At 40.5% G+C, this 14,840-nt stretch overlaps 1 protein-coding gene across 2 annotated transcripts in view; it reads right to left on the reverse strand.

Annotated features, from left to right (window-relative positions):
• NCBP1 (nuclear cap binding protein subunit 1) overlaps window positions 1–14,840 on the reverse strand; it is a 44,034-nt gene that overhangs the window by 15,204 nt on the left and 13,990 nt on the right. The window contains exons 1-13 of one of the 2 annotated variants that reach the window (XM_027670257.1): window positions 14,566–14,777; window positions 14,345–14,430; window positions 13,644–13,744; window positions 12,341–12,497; window positions 11,174–11,281; window positions 10,597–10,718; window positions 10,016–10,085; window positions 8,279–8,494; window positions 8,054–8,151; window positions 6,783–6,846; window positions 3,685–3,795; window positions 2,379–2,443; window positions 1,576–1,638 (exon numbers count right to left, since the gene is read on the reverse strand). In XM_027670257.1, the coding sequence (XP_027526058.1) occupies window positions 1,576–1,638; window positions 2,379–2,443; window positions 3,685–3,795; window positions 6,783–6,846; window positions 8,054–8,151; window positions 8,279–8,494; window positions 10,016–10,085; window positions 10,597–10,718; window positions 11,174–11,281; window positions 12,341–12,497; window positions 13,644–13,744; window positions 14,345–14,430; window positions 14,566–14,599 (1,295 nt within the window). In that variant the 5' untranslated portion in view covers window positions 14,600–14,777. Of the gene's footprint in view, window positions 1–1,575; window positions 1,639–2,378; window positions 2,444–3,684; window positions 3,796–6,782; window positions 6,847–8,053; window positions 8,152–8,278; window positions 8,495–10,015; window positions 10,086–10,596; window positions 10,719–11,173; window positions 11,282–12,340; window positions 12,498–13,643; window positions 13,745–14,344; window positions 14,431–14,565; window positions 14,778–14,840 lie in introns of those variants that run through there. The other variant, XM_027670258.1, reaches the window with a different exon arrangement.

The raw sequence follows: 14,840 nt of genomic DNA on the forward strand, positions 1-14,840 counted from the left end.
GTCTAATAGGTACAAAACAACTACAGTCTAAAGACAATTGGAGCATTTGACATTTGAGAGTGCAGGCAGTTTTAAGCCATTGAGGTACGTTAATCACTACTTCCTTATTGGCAATTAGCATTCTTGGAATCTCATCTCTCTGTGATACATTTTCAAGTAACTTCCCTTCCCCTACCAGATTAAAAACAATTTGTGGCTATGGTTAGCTGGCTTTCCCTTTCCTTAGGAAAGCAAACCTGTGTGATTTCATGGTCTCTTCCTCCCTCACTGGAATTTTTGAACTTCTGGGTGATTTCAAATGCATTCAGATAAAGAAAAGCCCCAAATACAGTCGTGCAAGATCTGTGAAAGACAGATCTTTGAAGATTGCTGCTTGGTCAGTCAACATGGATGTAATAACAGGACAGCCATCAAACATTTAACTCCACATAAGGACAATATAAGAAAGGTAAGAAAAGCCACAAAACAGTATCAGAAGAAGGGCTGCACCCCTCTCCACATGGATTCTTGGGCAGATCACCTACAGAAAGCGTGCACAGCAGCAGGCTGTGGAAGCTACTGCAGGGAGGATTTAACCTCAAGATGATCTCCCCTGTTACATGGCTGCCTGGAATGGAAAGCTTAGGGAACCTGGGGTTAGACACTGACTGGGTCCAGGGAGCTCCTGCTAGAGATGCAAGTTCAAAACACGGCATGGTAAGAATGGATGGCAGGTCAAGCTCTGATGGAACTTCAGGCACTAGGATTTGGCAGGTGGGAAATAGACCACAAGGTCTCAAGGACAAAGGTTATATATAATGAAAGGTTTGGGGTAGGACACAGAGAAAAACTGCAGAATGAATACAGGACACAGAGTCAGCACAAATCATTAAAAAGGAAATCAGGGAGTCATTTTGAAAAATTTGCTAACAACTGACTGAAAGTGCAGGACACATTAAAGAAATTACATTTCTGCTTCCCTCTTTAAGGAATACTTATACTGGCTTGAGATTTGTCACATGTTCACTAGGGACTAAAGAGATTATCAAGATAATCTACCACTGAGTGCTGGTGAAGAGATTAAGAACAATCTCTGAAGAGCTAGAGAAAAACAATTAACAGGGCCACTATGCCCTTATTCTTCCTGGATAAGTTTGAAATTTTAAGGGTTTTGCAATATCAGGTTTCAACCAAAAGGATAAAAACTTACTAGTCATTTCACTCCCACAAAGGCTTAATTTGCTACCAGAGCTTTTAGTGAAATGGAAGAGCACCACAGAAAAATTGCATTCATTTTGCAGCACAATACTTTCACAGTTCCTATACGGAATTCACCTGATGGAAGATGCTGAATAACATACACTTTCAGAACATTTTGCTCTTTCTCACTCCTATATCCCCCTTATCAGCTCTTAGTATAACTAATGGTCAGATCTCTCCATTTCTGTGAACGCTGAATACTTTCCAGGGATATAGCCCACGCTCTATTTCTTTCCATGCCCATGGTGAAGCATGTCTTTTTGTAACTGCAGGTGCACACAGACAGCTCACTACCCTCTGCAATATCAGGTTCGAATTAAAAAGAGAGAAACTTACCAATCTTCCCAGCTCCAACGGAACTGAAAGTTGCTCAAGTGGTGAGAAAACCAGTTAATAAATCTATATTAAAAGAAAAAGAATGGTCCATTAAATGTCAGAAGTGCAAGAAAACTTTCACTTGAGCTTTTCTTATGAATGCATTCTACTTTAGAAAGGTAAGCCTAAACTCTTTAAGCTGTTACAGCATTAAACAGGCATTTATGTTGACAGATACAAAAGACTGAGTTTGGAAATTCAGAAAGAAGCTTTTATGGGAAAATAGACAGCTTGTCATGATCTGTCATTTCATATAAAGAGATGACGTATTAAACTAACAATTAAAATGTAAACTTACTGTGAATATGCAACTTTCACATTTTTCATTAGCCAATAACTGCCTTCCTACACAATGCAGACGTCACTGAAAGGGCAAAATCACCACCATTCTCCTCCTTTGGGTGGCACATACCCCATTAACTCCACTTCCAAGGTGCCCCTCAGACCATTAGGGAGCAGGCACGGTACCAGGTAACAGAGTGCTATACAACTATGGACAGCTCTGGATACAGAAAAGCTGTCGCCCATCTGCACTGTCCTGTGTTGACAGACAGACCTCCAGGGGAGTGTTCCCGGCGAGAGGAGGCAAGCTGCCAATTCTCCACATTTTCTTTATGCTGTTCTAAGCTAGAGCCCACAAAACATTTTGAACAGCATCAAGCAGTTCTAACAAGGGTTTCTGACTACTCTTTCCACAGCCTCTTCATTTTTCCTCTACACTGGACATTGAGGAATGTTTTCCATTACCTCCAAAACATACTTACCTGTCCACACACGTTGTGTTCATTGTATCCAAGCGCATGTAGAGCATTTCCGTGGCTTGTGCAAGCTTAAAGTTTCTTATTAAGGTTTACAGAAAAGCACTAGATAAGTCAGATGTTATTCCTTTAAGGTTTTTAATAGAATGTCATCAACCTTTCGCACTGAAAGCTCCCTAAGCCTACTCCAAAATCAGGTAAATCCACAGTGGAAAAAAAGAAGAATATTATGAGTTCCACTCTTTAATCTCAGCCTATTTTTCTTCCATTGTTGCAACAAGACTGTTGGCTTCCTCCACAGAAAGACAGAATTCACATCATGCAACAAGCAAAATTGCACTGACATGAACAGACAGCAACATTCTTATGGAGTACTTCTGTAATCTCACCCACGGTTTAGCTTCACAGGTTCCTGCTTATAAACACTCAATCTTTAATCATCACTGAAGACTTGAGAAAGTATGTCTACACTGGCTCTACCCCACAAGGCCTTTATCCTTCTTACAGTGTCCCTATTAACATAAAAAACTTCATGCATGGACATATACCCAATTCTAGGAAGAGAGCTACTCTTTGGCTACTCTTTGAGATTATGTGATTTTCAAACAGTGGGTGGTATCATGAAGTAGAATGAAAATTTTGGCATGAAATTACCAGTGGATAGACATCTTTTGACTGTCCTCCATTCTCAGTCTATAGCTTTATCTAAACCAATGACCTAAGGTGATATAATGTGATGGTCAGAGTTAGCTGGAAGCCGTGCCTCTTTTCTCAGCATTTAGCCACCCTGTCTGAGCTCACAGATGATTATTGACCTTTTGAATGCTCCAGTGTGAGCACTGAGTGGGAACTCAGGCAAGTTCTTTAAAATCACCTGCTACACTTACTGCTAAAAAAGGAGAAGGAGCACTCACACAGTTGTTAGAACAAAATATCAAGTCTGTCACTTTCTTTCCTTCTCAGGCTTTAATGTGTCTATGACCATGCCTCAAGCTGTCCAAACCTAAACAGGCTGCAGTGACAAACAGAAGTATTGTATTTTACCCCCTTACCAAAGCAGCATTTCTTGGGAAGGTTAGAGGAAGTACAAGAACAGTGCAGAGAATGCTGAAGAGTCTTGCCCGCTCGGCAAATCCAGATCTCTGCTAAGTGGGCTGTGTTATTCTATCTATGCACACGTTACAGGCAAAGTTCCATGCAGCTGCTGCAAAATACTAATACAGCCAGTATTTACTGATATCCCATCAGCTACAGAACAAATAAAATAAAGGCTGCATTTCATAAATGCTCTTCAGCAGCACAGAAAGGATACAACTTGTGGTAAAGAGCCAGGCTGAAGTTTGCACAGTTCAATCAGGAGCGTTGTGTACATGACTTCAATGTGCGGTGGAGATGGAAGTTGAAACAATTCTGCAAATATTACCTGTAGGAGAGGAAATCACAGAATCAGAGCACAGTCAAACATGGCCTGCACAACTCTCAGCTTCACAATAAGTGGCCATCAATCTTAAACAATTATCTATCCCAAAAGACCCATATTGTTCTGTCAAATGCATGTTCCAGGAAAATAGAGAGAACCATATAAAAGGTAGTGGTAACCCTACACTGCACTAATAAAGTCCACTCTAACTGCCCTTATCATTTCATGCTAATACAACACCAGCATTATACATCTATTATGTCTAACAGATATAGCACATAACTGTAGAAATGGAAATAGTTATAATATGACCTATTGCAGTGATACCGCATGATCTGAGAAACACACAAATAAACTGATCCTATTCAATAGTAAATATAAATATTAAATATATGAAAGGAAGACTAAGCATTTAGTACGAAAGACTATTTGCAGTAAAATTACATCTCTATCTTTTCCATCATGTCCTCTTTTCTCCTATGCAAAACATTATATAAATAAAGCCACAACTTTAAACTGCAAATTACAACCAGCATTTCATACAACAAAAATATATGCTCAATACCTCTTGGTGGAAGGTCCTTCCAAGAAAACTGAAAATAATCCTGCCACCAGTATTTGTGCTTTTATTTTAAAGTTTGCCTCTAACAACAGCACGTCAACCCCTCGAGGGCTACAATAAAATCATCTCTGTACAACATCCACCTCTGGGTTTCTGTTTACTTTGCATTCCATTCTCAACTAAATTTAAATAACATCAAAGGAATTGGGAATCTTTGATTCATTATAGTTGATCAGTTTCCTCTTTAAACTTCTGAATAAAGCTTAAAGAAGTAAGCTTCAGAAAAATCTTGTTTAAGAAATCAACCTCCACTTACAGACTCCAAAAACAGCACATGAAAACACATTGACTAGAACTTGTTTATTCTAAGGAAGGACTTGAAAGCAGAAAGAGACTGTAAGATGCTGGGGAACCCTTCTGTGTCAGCATAATCTGGACATACTGTTAAGACAGATATGACAAAAACGTAGGGACAACTTTGTTAGGAAATAACTACTGGATGATCAATTGCTTTCTGTTTGGGATACTGCATAAAGCTGTATTTCTGACACTCATCACACGTTCATTACCAAGTATTCAGTTCAAGTATTTCAAATTGTCATACCATATTTTGTGAAGAGTTCAAGGCCACAAGAATGATCACTGATGCCCTGAATGTCTCAACTGTGTACCAAAAACTGTGGCAGCACAACAACACACAGCAGTCCAACAAGCCAATGAGGCTGCCCAGACATCCTCTATTAACAGCTACCAGAAATACCCATAGGTGTGTCTGGAAGAAGCTACTGATGGAAAGGTGTCACATCTCAGTGTTTCACACGGGTTCCAGGCAGCATGGAACATCCTCTGCTCAGAGGGGCCCAAGGGGGCCTTGGGACACTTGGGAAGGTACTGACAACTAGTTCCAGGTTAAATTTACTTCTGCCTAACTGTTACATTCTGAACTTCAAATAACATTTTCCTTTATTTGTTAGACCACATTATTTCTACAGTTCTGTGACCTGCTGAAAAAGTCAGTAAAATTTCACAGATTAAACTATTGTTGAAAGCAACATAAAACTAATATGACTGTTGGTGAGAGCTTGTCAGACAGACCTTACAAGGAAGTAGTAGTAAGCAGAATGAACAGAAGTATGAAAAAAACCTATGCTAAGCTTTACAAACACTGAATCTTCATTAAAAGTAAGCAGTCAGAAAATAATAAAGTGAATATCCTAAAGCAACTCAAAATTGCAAGAAAAAAGGAAATTATTAATGTTAGTCAAAGAATCTGTACACTAATTTTGCACTTATTTTCAGGAATTCCATCACTTTTTACAGCACTTCAAGATACTGAAGGTAAAATCAGTGAATATACTTCAGTGTTAAGGCAGAAAATTACTCCTCATTATAATATTCCTCTGTTCTGAATTCAAAGTGCAAGAAGAATAAGGTGACCAAATCTCATGTAACTTTACAGTAATCCAAATATCTGGCATTTTGGTGCAAAAGGAATTCTCAATCCCACTTTTATGAGGATAAATCTTCTACATAACATTATTTCTTGTCAAAATTAGCTCTGAAATTCCTACTTGCAGTTACTTCTTCATAAAACCTTTATATGACAAGTTGCTATAGCTGAAATCTGTTAATCCCTTTCAACTTTTGATGAAAATCACTGAAGTTTTACACAGTTCTACAACTCGAAAACAAACTTTCCAAAGAAGGCAGCAAAAGAAAACCTATGCTGCTCTTCTGGCACACATTACAGTTGCCTAGAATTCTCTAATATGGAGAATGCCCCAGAGGAAACACATTGCTATTTCACTGAAAGTTCTTCTGAGGGCTAGTAGAACAAAATAATTTAGAAGATCCAAACATAAAATCATACAGAATGGCAGGAGTCTAACCGGACATCATCAAGTCAACAGCCCCCTACATAAGGCAGTCACCTGGAGTAGGTTGCTTAGGGCTGTGTCTTGTTAGGTTTTGAACTTCTGGGCAAACTCTTCAAGTGCTCAATTACCTTTGAATTAAAAATAGATTTTTCTTATGTTTAAATGGAGGTTTTTTGTATTTCAATCTGTGCACATTTCCTCTTGTATTTTCACTCAAATTTGTTTTAAACTGAAAGTGACTCAAATGCAGCCATCTCTTAGGCTGTGTGATACATTAGAAGCATCATATGTATAATTTGAAGTTTGAGAAATGCCACAACCTGGATTACTAGTGCATTAAGAAATTCTGGTATTTGATCAAAGCTCCAATGTTAAAATGACAACAAAAGCTCAAGACAACCCGCTCATTTATAAAATGTTGTTTCAATTCAACAAGGTTCTGGCTGACTCCCAAATCAACCTGTAATTTAATGGATCTATAACGGAACTAAGTGGGACATGTTACTCATGAAACAATGGAGCTACAAAGAGGTGATCTATAAAATCCATACCTCTACGATGTGGTAGTTCAACGGGATCTTGTTATTTCCTGGATAGCTCAACAGCTGTGCAGCGCTGCAAAAACACAGATACATTCAAACATAACATAGCAAATGTCATGTAAAGATCAAGTAACATAATTACAGATAATGCTTAATTCTAGGCAAGAGTTCCCACACAAACAGCACCAAACACATCAATAATGCTTCTAAAGCCTGTTCATTAAACCACAGAGCATTTAAAAAAAGAAACAGCACAAGAATACAGTAGCATTGCCTAAACTATGATCTGTAACAATTGTACTTTATGTAGTGGTTACATTGCTTTGCTTAAAAAAGTCACTGTGATATGCAATTCTGGCATAAACAGATGAAAAATGGAAAGAAAAACTACCCCAAACAATTAGATGTTCAGAATGACTTGAAAGCACAATTAAGCTAATGGGTTATGTAAGAAACTCTCATGTTTCAAATGCTTCATCTTTTAATCAGGTCGTTACCACCTATCATTAGTGCAAAGCAAACAATTAACCTCTCTGGTAGTCCTAGTCTTTTATTGTCTTTTGATAATTAACAAAGACTATCCCAGTAACTGCAACAACACTGAATTTCTAGTTTCTGCTGAACCAAACAGCTGCAACCAAAAAACTTTTCACATGCCATCACCAAATCCAACATTTCTGCCGATTTTTTTTGAGTACTATATAGAGTTTGGTAGTTTTCATACAGAAGCCTGACACCTGTGGCAAACCACCTCGGTTATCAATTACCTACATCAAACATTGCCCAGGCAGAAATGAAGGAAAGTGCCCTGACTGCATCCTGAATTGAATTGACTGCACAGCTGAATTGAAAGCAACAAAATCTACTGGCCCAGCAATGGCTCCCCAGAGCTCAATTATCTCTGCCATGTAATTCCCACAGGAAGCCCAACACAGAGCTGTTCCATAAACACCAAAGCACTGTCAGCTGCAGATGAACAAGCTCAAGGCTCACTGCCCCACCCAACAAATCAGCCCCCTCAATACTCTGGGAAGAGCAACACAATCACACTCTCCAAAGCGCTCCTGTGAGGAACAAGGTGTGTCTGCACACTTTTTGCAGCACATTCCGTATTATCAAGGGATTCTCTTCCCAGAAGCCACTGTCCCCCTGGATCACACCGACTCTGTTATCGCTCTTGCCTAACCAGTGCAGGACTCTATGCACCCCTGCTGGCACCAAAGCCATGGTAGTATTTAAAAAGTGCCAGGGCCCCTTAAAACGTGCTGAGCTCCTCCTACCAAGTCTTTCTCTCCTTCCAGTGCGATTTGATGATGCAGTGGAGGTTCTCTTCTATTACAAATCGTTCAACGGAGTGGCTGCCAGGCATGACAGGACCCTAGTAAGAAAGAATGAAGACTCATGAAGATCACTGCAAATGCAGTGGTACAACAGGTAGCAAGCTACCCTAGATACATTTACAGGTGAAAAAAATCCACTTGCCATCTCCCACAGCAGTCACATACCTCAGGGTCATCTGTGTAGTCAAACATCCTAAAAATAACCCTTGGCATCGGGTATACTGAATCTTCAGTATGAGGTGGAGGGGTAAACGGAGGCAGATTGTGTTGCAGAGCTTCACAAAGAACGCTGTCAAAAGCCAAGTAGGGCCTCAGAATGTGTCGCTCCTGCCAACGGTCTTTTTTCAGCTTCTGAATCTGAGACCAAAGGCAGTCTAAATACTGAAGGAAAAGGGTGAGAAACATCAGATGCGCCGAATCTCGCAACAAAAATGGCAGTTCCCTGAGCTATCCGAAACGTATTCCTTAAATTCCACACTCCATTCTGAAAAAAACCCAGTTTCTTAAACTGCTGCTTCAGTAAACTAACAAATAATTTAAGAACTCTAAATACTAGAGCTGTTCCTAGTTTCATACAATGTTGTGTTCAGTAAAATTTAAATGCTGGCAGCTTTTTAAACACCAACAGGCAGCTCAGGAGTCCCAGCGGAGCTACAGCAGTGAAGTCATGTCAGTCATTGCTCTTTGGTGGTATTAAAACAAACATATCATCACTAAAATAAGAAAGACATTCTGTAGGACTGCCATGCTGATCCCAGAGCAATCAAAACTACCAGCTACTGTATATTCAATACATATACAATACTATAAAATATTAAATACCTTTGCCACAGTTTTCAACACAATTTTGAGTCCCAGCATTCTCACAGAGATAGCACAGACATCTGTGCAACTGGCAATAAATAGTCTTGCTTTGTTTAGTTACTCCAGGAACTCTGGAGGCCTGTGGCCTTACTGAATGCAAGTTTCAAATTATAACTTCTACATGGAAGTGCTTTGCATTTACTGAAATCATCACACTACAAAATGTGAACATTACAAAACTGGTAACAACTAGCACTTGAAGTGCACAGTCATGTCTGCAAGTACGCTGGGTAACACATGGTCCCAAATGCACTCAGCTAAATCTCTCTACTGAACTAAATAAGAAAATTCAGATACTGGGTAGGCAGAATACTCATGTAGACAAATCAATCATAATCAGAAAGCCCATCCCTCCAAATTATGATTAATAAGATAATTGTTAAGGTTGTGATTTAATTGGAACAGTGAACACAGTGTAAGAGGGCCATGCTCCAAAATATCCCAGAAAATCAATTTAGAGACCCAACATTTGTCCTGGAAGTTAGGGGAAAGAAGAACCCTCAATAATATCCCAAAAGGAAAATCCCACCCTAAGGTAGCCAGATGCCACCTCTCCTCTCCACATTTTTGGCTTGATTGTGAAAGATGGCATGGTAACTGCTGCACACAGTTTCTACATATTTGTTTAGCACTCCTAAGGTTGAGAAAGCAAAGTCACTATAAAGGGTTGTTTCTCGCAGATGGAAAACATTTAGGGATAAGTAAGAAATTACATTCTGTTTTACACAGAAAGTCTTTTAACATGTCCTGCAACCTGCAGTTCCAAAAAAAACCACTACAATCTAAAGCCATTCCTCACTTCATAACATTTCTTCAGGGGCCTGTCAGCACACAACAAAACACTTCTTACTCCATACAACCTCATATTTTGAACCAACACTTGGAAAAGAATTCCCCACATACAGCTTATTGGAATTAATGTCAAACAGCAGACAATTCATACTTTTCAAGTGCCTTTTAATTTTGTGATAAAAGAACACCTTAGTAAAAGATTGTTTTTCAGACTTTCTGAAAGAATGCATGTAAAAGTCCAATCACCTCTTCTTGTGGATGTGGTTTATCAGCTGTCCACACCTGCAGCATGGGTACATGAATCTTCTGGCGGCGTCTGTTTAAACAGGAAAGAAAACCTGACTTTTAATGGACTGATTTAGGGCAGCAATTTTGTTTTTCTTATGAGTGTACTACTATTTGTTCTTTTCAGCTGATGAAGTCTACAGTATATACAAAACAGGTTTCTGATTACTTAAACTATCTCTATCAGTACATCTTGACAACAGCATTAACCTGAAGCACCTAGACAGAACGCAGTGACACTGGTTAGCACTAATGCAGCAACTGATCAGTGTTCACACCACAGTTACAACTCCAGCTGCTCCAGCACGAGCAGAACAAGACCTATAACATACTCTAGAATTAGACATAACAATAAAACTTTTCAAATTCAAAAATCTCTCCACCTCATGTATTTTCAGGGCTTTCCCCCCCCCACACAGAACAGTTCAAACCTAAGGCTTTAGAATACTTTTAAGTTAGCAATAATTAAAGCCATTAATTCTTACTTACTTAAATATTTAAACAGATAACCAGTAATAGTGTTTTAATGGGTTACAACTTACTTCAAATAACTTTCTGTCTGAGACAGGAGACGATCCATTTCAGCATCCTTTTTCTCATATAGCTCCTTTCCAACCCAAGGCAAAGATGACAGAAATGCAAACATATACCAGTCACATCGCACCTACAGGAAGGTAACATACCAAAATCTAAGTATACAAGTGAGCTCCAACAGACTTTGCATGTGCATACATTTAAATTCGAAACATCAGCACATTGTTTTCGGGGGACATAAAGACCAGCAGTTGCAGATTGAAACATCTAATTTTTCGCTTGAACTGTGATAAGCAGACCTGAAAAATGGTATCACTTTCAAAGTCCTTCTGCAGATTATCGGTACAGCAGAAAAGCCAACTGCCAAAGTAAGGTAAAATAAATTCACTTCAGCCACTTCACTAGAAAGGATCATACTTTCTTACTGTATGATGTATTTCCCAATTGCCACAGGCTCCTTTTACTAATGCTCAGGAATTCAATTTGCTGTCTCTAAAAACTTCCTGTTCTAAGTGTAAGTACAGGAGACATGATACAGACAAACTGTGAAAACAGCCCTAGAGAGCCCACAGATCTTTTGCTTACCTGGGGTACATCCTCCTCCTGTGTCACACTCACAAAGTTCTCAAACATAGCTACCATCGAAGGTGCAGCTATTACATGACAATTCACAAGATCAGACAGAAAACGAACCTAAAAAAAGAAAAAAAAATTGTTTTAAATGAATACTTATTAAACTGGCTGCACAAGAAGAAATAAACTTTACTGAAATGATTCAAGAACCCGATCAATAAAGTATAATACCCACTGAGTACCACCAAGACTGAAATACTGCACATTGTACAGACCCACCTTTCAAAGCTAGAAAACAAGTATCATAAGTGCTTCCTAACATATTGTTCACTATAATGTCTGTAATCTGCTCCACTGCCACAATACTACAAGGATAATATTCCTGACTAAGGAGTGATGGGAAACACCAGTATGCATTCTAAGACATGCAACCTGAAATTACAGAAGAAAACTCTTGCACTTCTATCTACTCTATACAGTATCAGATCACTAAAACAACAGAAATTCTAGCAATTAGGTCTTATTAGAAAAGTGTCCCACAGTTGAACAGCAGTCTCTTGACTAGAATCTTTATTTCCACCAGTGGGGTTCAGAAGAAGCCGGGAACTTGCCCACCAGTGGGCTTCTAAATCAAACATTGCTGAAGTTCTAATACCTTTTAGAGACAAAATCTATAAGCAGCAAGAATGGAGTCAATGGTTTCAAAGACAGGTAGCACTTAAAACTGCCTCATAAGCAGAATGAAAACAGCCATCAAAAACAGCTTTTAAGAACCAGATTGTTAATTTTCTTTTTCAATTTTTTTTCCAAGAGAGCCACAAGACCATCGTATATCTCTGAACACAACAGAAGCACAATGACTTTCATTCATCTTTTACATTTGACTGAAGAACAGGTGGAGAGAAGCACCTCTTTACCACAAATTTAATTTTTCACCGGAAAAATATACAGTTGGAAGTAAATTTTGCAACTGTAATATGATTTGCTCTCCCTTGAGGAAGGAAATACTTCTCAATTAACACAAACTTCCTCTTGGGAGTATTTACAGTGCACTGCACGTTGATGGCAAAAGAGACTGTAACATTACTGCAAGGCCCAGCTGTTCTGGAACGAAAAGGTAAAGAAGCAGAGGAAAAGGATGAGGAGAAATGTAAAACAAATAGACAAAACTCCACTTACTAAATGCACAGCTTCGTTATACATATTTACTTTCAGACATTCCTTAAGCTGACGAATCATGGCTTCCACAAATTCTCCACCAAAATTGTAGTTCCTAGCATTCAGCAAGCCAACCAGTGTGGTGTAAACAGTAAGCTTTTCTGGTAGCAGACGTGCACTGACACAGAAAAAGAAACACTCTGTTAGTTGTTTATTCATCATGTGCCAACTGCATTGCATCTTAGAACCTGCTTCTCTTATCTCATGAGGAAATAAGAAAAGATTGCTAGCACAATCTTACAGTTTTATCCCACAGTTAGTATCTTACAGATAACCTTTTTTGTTTTAACCATAGCCCCTTAAAAAGGCACGTGCCATTTTCAGGTATATTTATGGTATTTGCTTTTTATTTTTATCTAATTGCTGAGTATTCCAGAGGGTTGGCCAAATAATATATGTGATGGAATTTATGCAAGGATGTAAGAAGTTGTTTTAAGTTCACAATTTAGAAAGAATTTTATTACACAACACAGGGAAAGCCAGGTTTTCCTCAACCATTTTCGTATGCATGAAAGCTAACTCTGTACTTTCAGAAGTGTCTTATTGCTACAGGTTAAAAAAAAAAAGGCCCTATTTGCCTTTTATTAACAAATATTGCTACAAAAATAGATTTTAAGTATCTGCAAAACTAGATACTTTAGTGTAGGCTACAGTCTCCCCTACACCCTTCTTTTGTACTTGTCTTACCTCCTACCTTAGACACTGCACAACCCCTCCCTCAGACACCACTCAGTGACCCTGACATAGGGCACCTCTGCTCCTGCACTTTGCAAGGGTGAGTAAGGAGAGCTGTCAGGCAGTAGAGAGCCTGCTTTCTGCTCCTCACCTTTGGGCTTACAAAGACATTAGCAAATCATTGTCAGAGAAGAGGAGAAAGCAGTGAGAAAACATCACAGATAATAAGACTAAATAAGTGTTGGCAGCCAACAGCTTTGGTGGTCATTAGCACTTCATCTGGATACAGGAAACTGCCCAGCATTGCTGTGTTCCCACAGCTACTGAAGAGCAGCTCTGAAGTTTCTTCTATCTGCTTTCAGCCTTGTACACATTTCAAGTCAGAGTAATGTAAAGTCATATTTTACTTGAATTACGCCTACTACGTAATGAGCTTATTCCTCTATTTCTTTCATTTGTAGTAGACAAACTCCATGCTGTGACAGCAGCAAGGAAGTAAAGCCACTCTTGGCATTCAGACTGCCCTTAATACTTAAACTTATGCACAAAGAAAACACTTCCCATATTCCCAGACCTCCCCCATACGTACACAGTGCAAAGTATTCTTAGGATCTTGCTTTTGTAATTCGGCAGATCAGCTTCCAAAACACCAGCTAGGCCCTCCAAGTTGCTCTCCAAAGATGAATTACTCTAAAATTAAAACATAAAAAAAAAGTTTCATCATCAACCAGGCAATACAAACCAGCCTGACTCTCACATCGTGCAAGACAACAAAGTCTAATGAGATGTCACCTCTTTTTTCAGGGCAACAAGCAGTGATAAACTGCTCTCACTTGCCTGAGAAAATGAGCAGGTACTCCTCAGAAAAGCTGCACCTCACCAACCTCCCCCCCAGGAACTCCAGTGACCCCCTCTTCCACTAGCCCCAAATTCTGTCAGGACTGGAAACTTGTGCCACAGGCAGACCAAGTTTATTCCTCCACATCCTTTGTGGAGTGGGACCACCAACACCCGCAGGCGCGCAAGTAACTAACTATTCGCTGGCTGTGTATCCCTGCTCGGGAAACACCACGCTACAATTCAAGCACTTGCCCGCCACGTGACTTTTTGAAAACCAACAACTTTCAACGTATCTCACAACACACGTGGTTTTTATTTTGGGGGGGGGGAGGGCCGGGGGATCGGGAGGGGGGGTGGGGGGGCTGCTACAGACGAACCGCTACCACATGGCGCACCGAAGGGAAGGGGGGAAAAGGGCAACAAGGCTTTAACTCTCCCGAACTCGCCTACCTTCTCTCCCACCCTGCAGATGAGCGACTCGAGCCTCTCCTCGATCTCGGAAGGCTCGGACGTCCTCCGCCTCTTGTGGGGCTGCCCTGCTCCAAGAACACACCGAGCACAGCGTTACCGAGGCCGGAGAACCCCCCCCGTTCCTCCATTCCCGCCCCATCCACCCTCCCGGCCGCCCTCGCCATCCCGGGGGATGAGGGCTGGGGGAGCGGGGGGCTCACCATCGCTGTCGTCGCTGTGCCGCCGCCGCGACATGGTGGGGGAGAGCAGCCGGAGGGAGGGTTGGAAAGCGGCGAGAAGCCTCGGGAAACGTCGAGAAGCGCTGGGAAGCGGCGGGAAGCGGTGAGAAGCGCCAGGAAGCAAAGGGCCAGGACGCCTCGCGCGGGCCCAGAGCAAAGCGCTCCTTCCCCGCCCGCGGCCGCGCTGTTTCCGGGGCGGTCGCGGCGCCTCCCACCCCTTTCCGATCCGTGCCCGAGCCCTTCCGGGGCGGGGAGGA

This window comes from Neopelma chrysocephalum, unplaced genomic scaffold (assembly GCF_003984885.1).
Source record: "Neopelma chrysocephalum unplaced genomic scaffold, ASM398488v2 Primary Assembly neopelma1_96821, whole genome shotgun sequence".
In the NCBI taxonomy this organism is placed as follows: domain Eukaryota; kingdom Metazoa; phylum Chordata; class Aves; order Passeriformes; family Pipridae; genus Neopelma; species Neopelma chrysocephalum.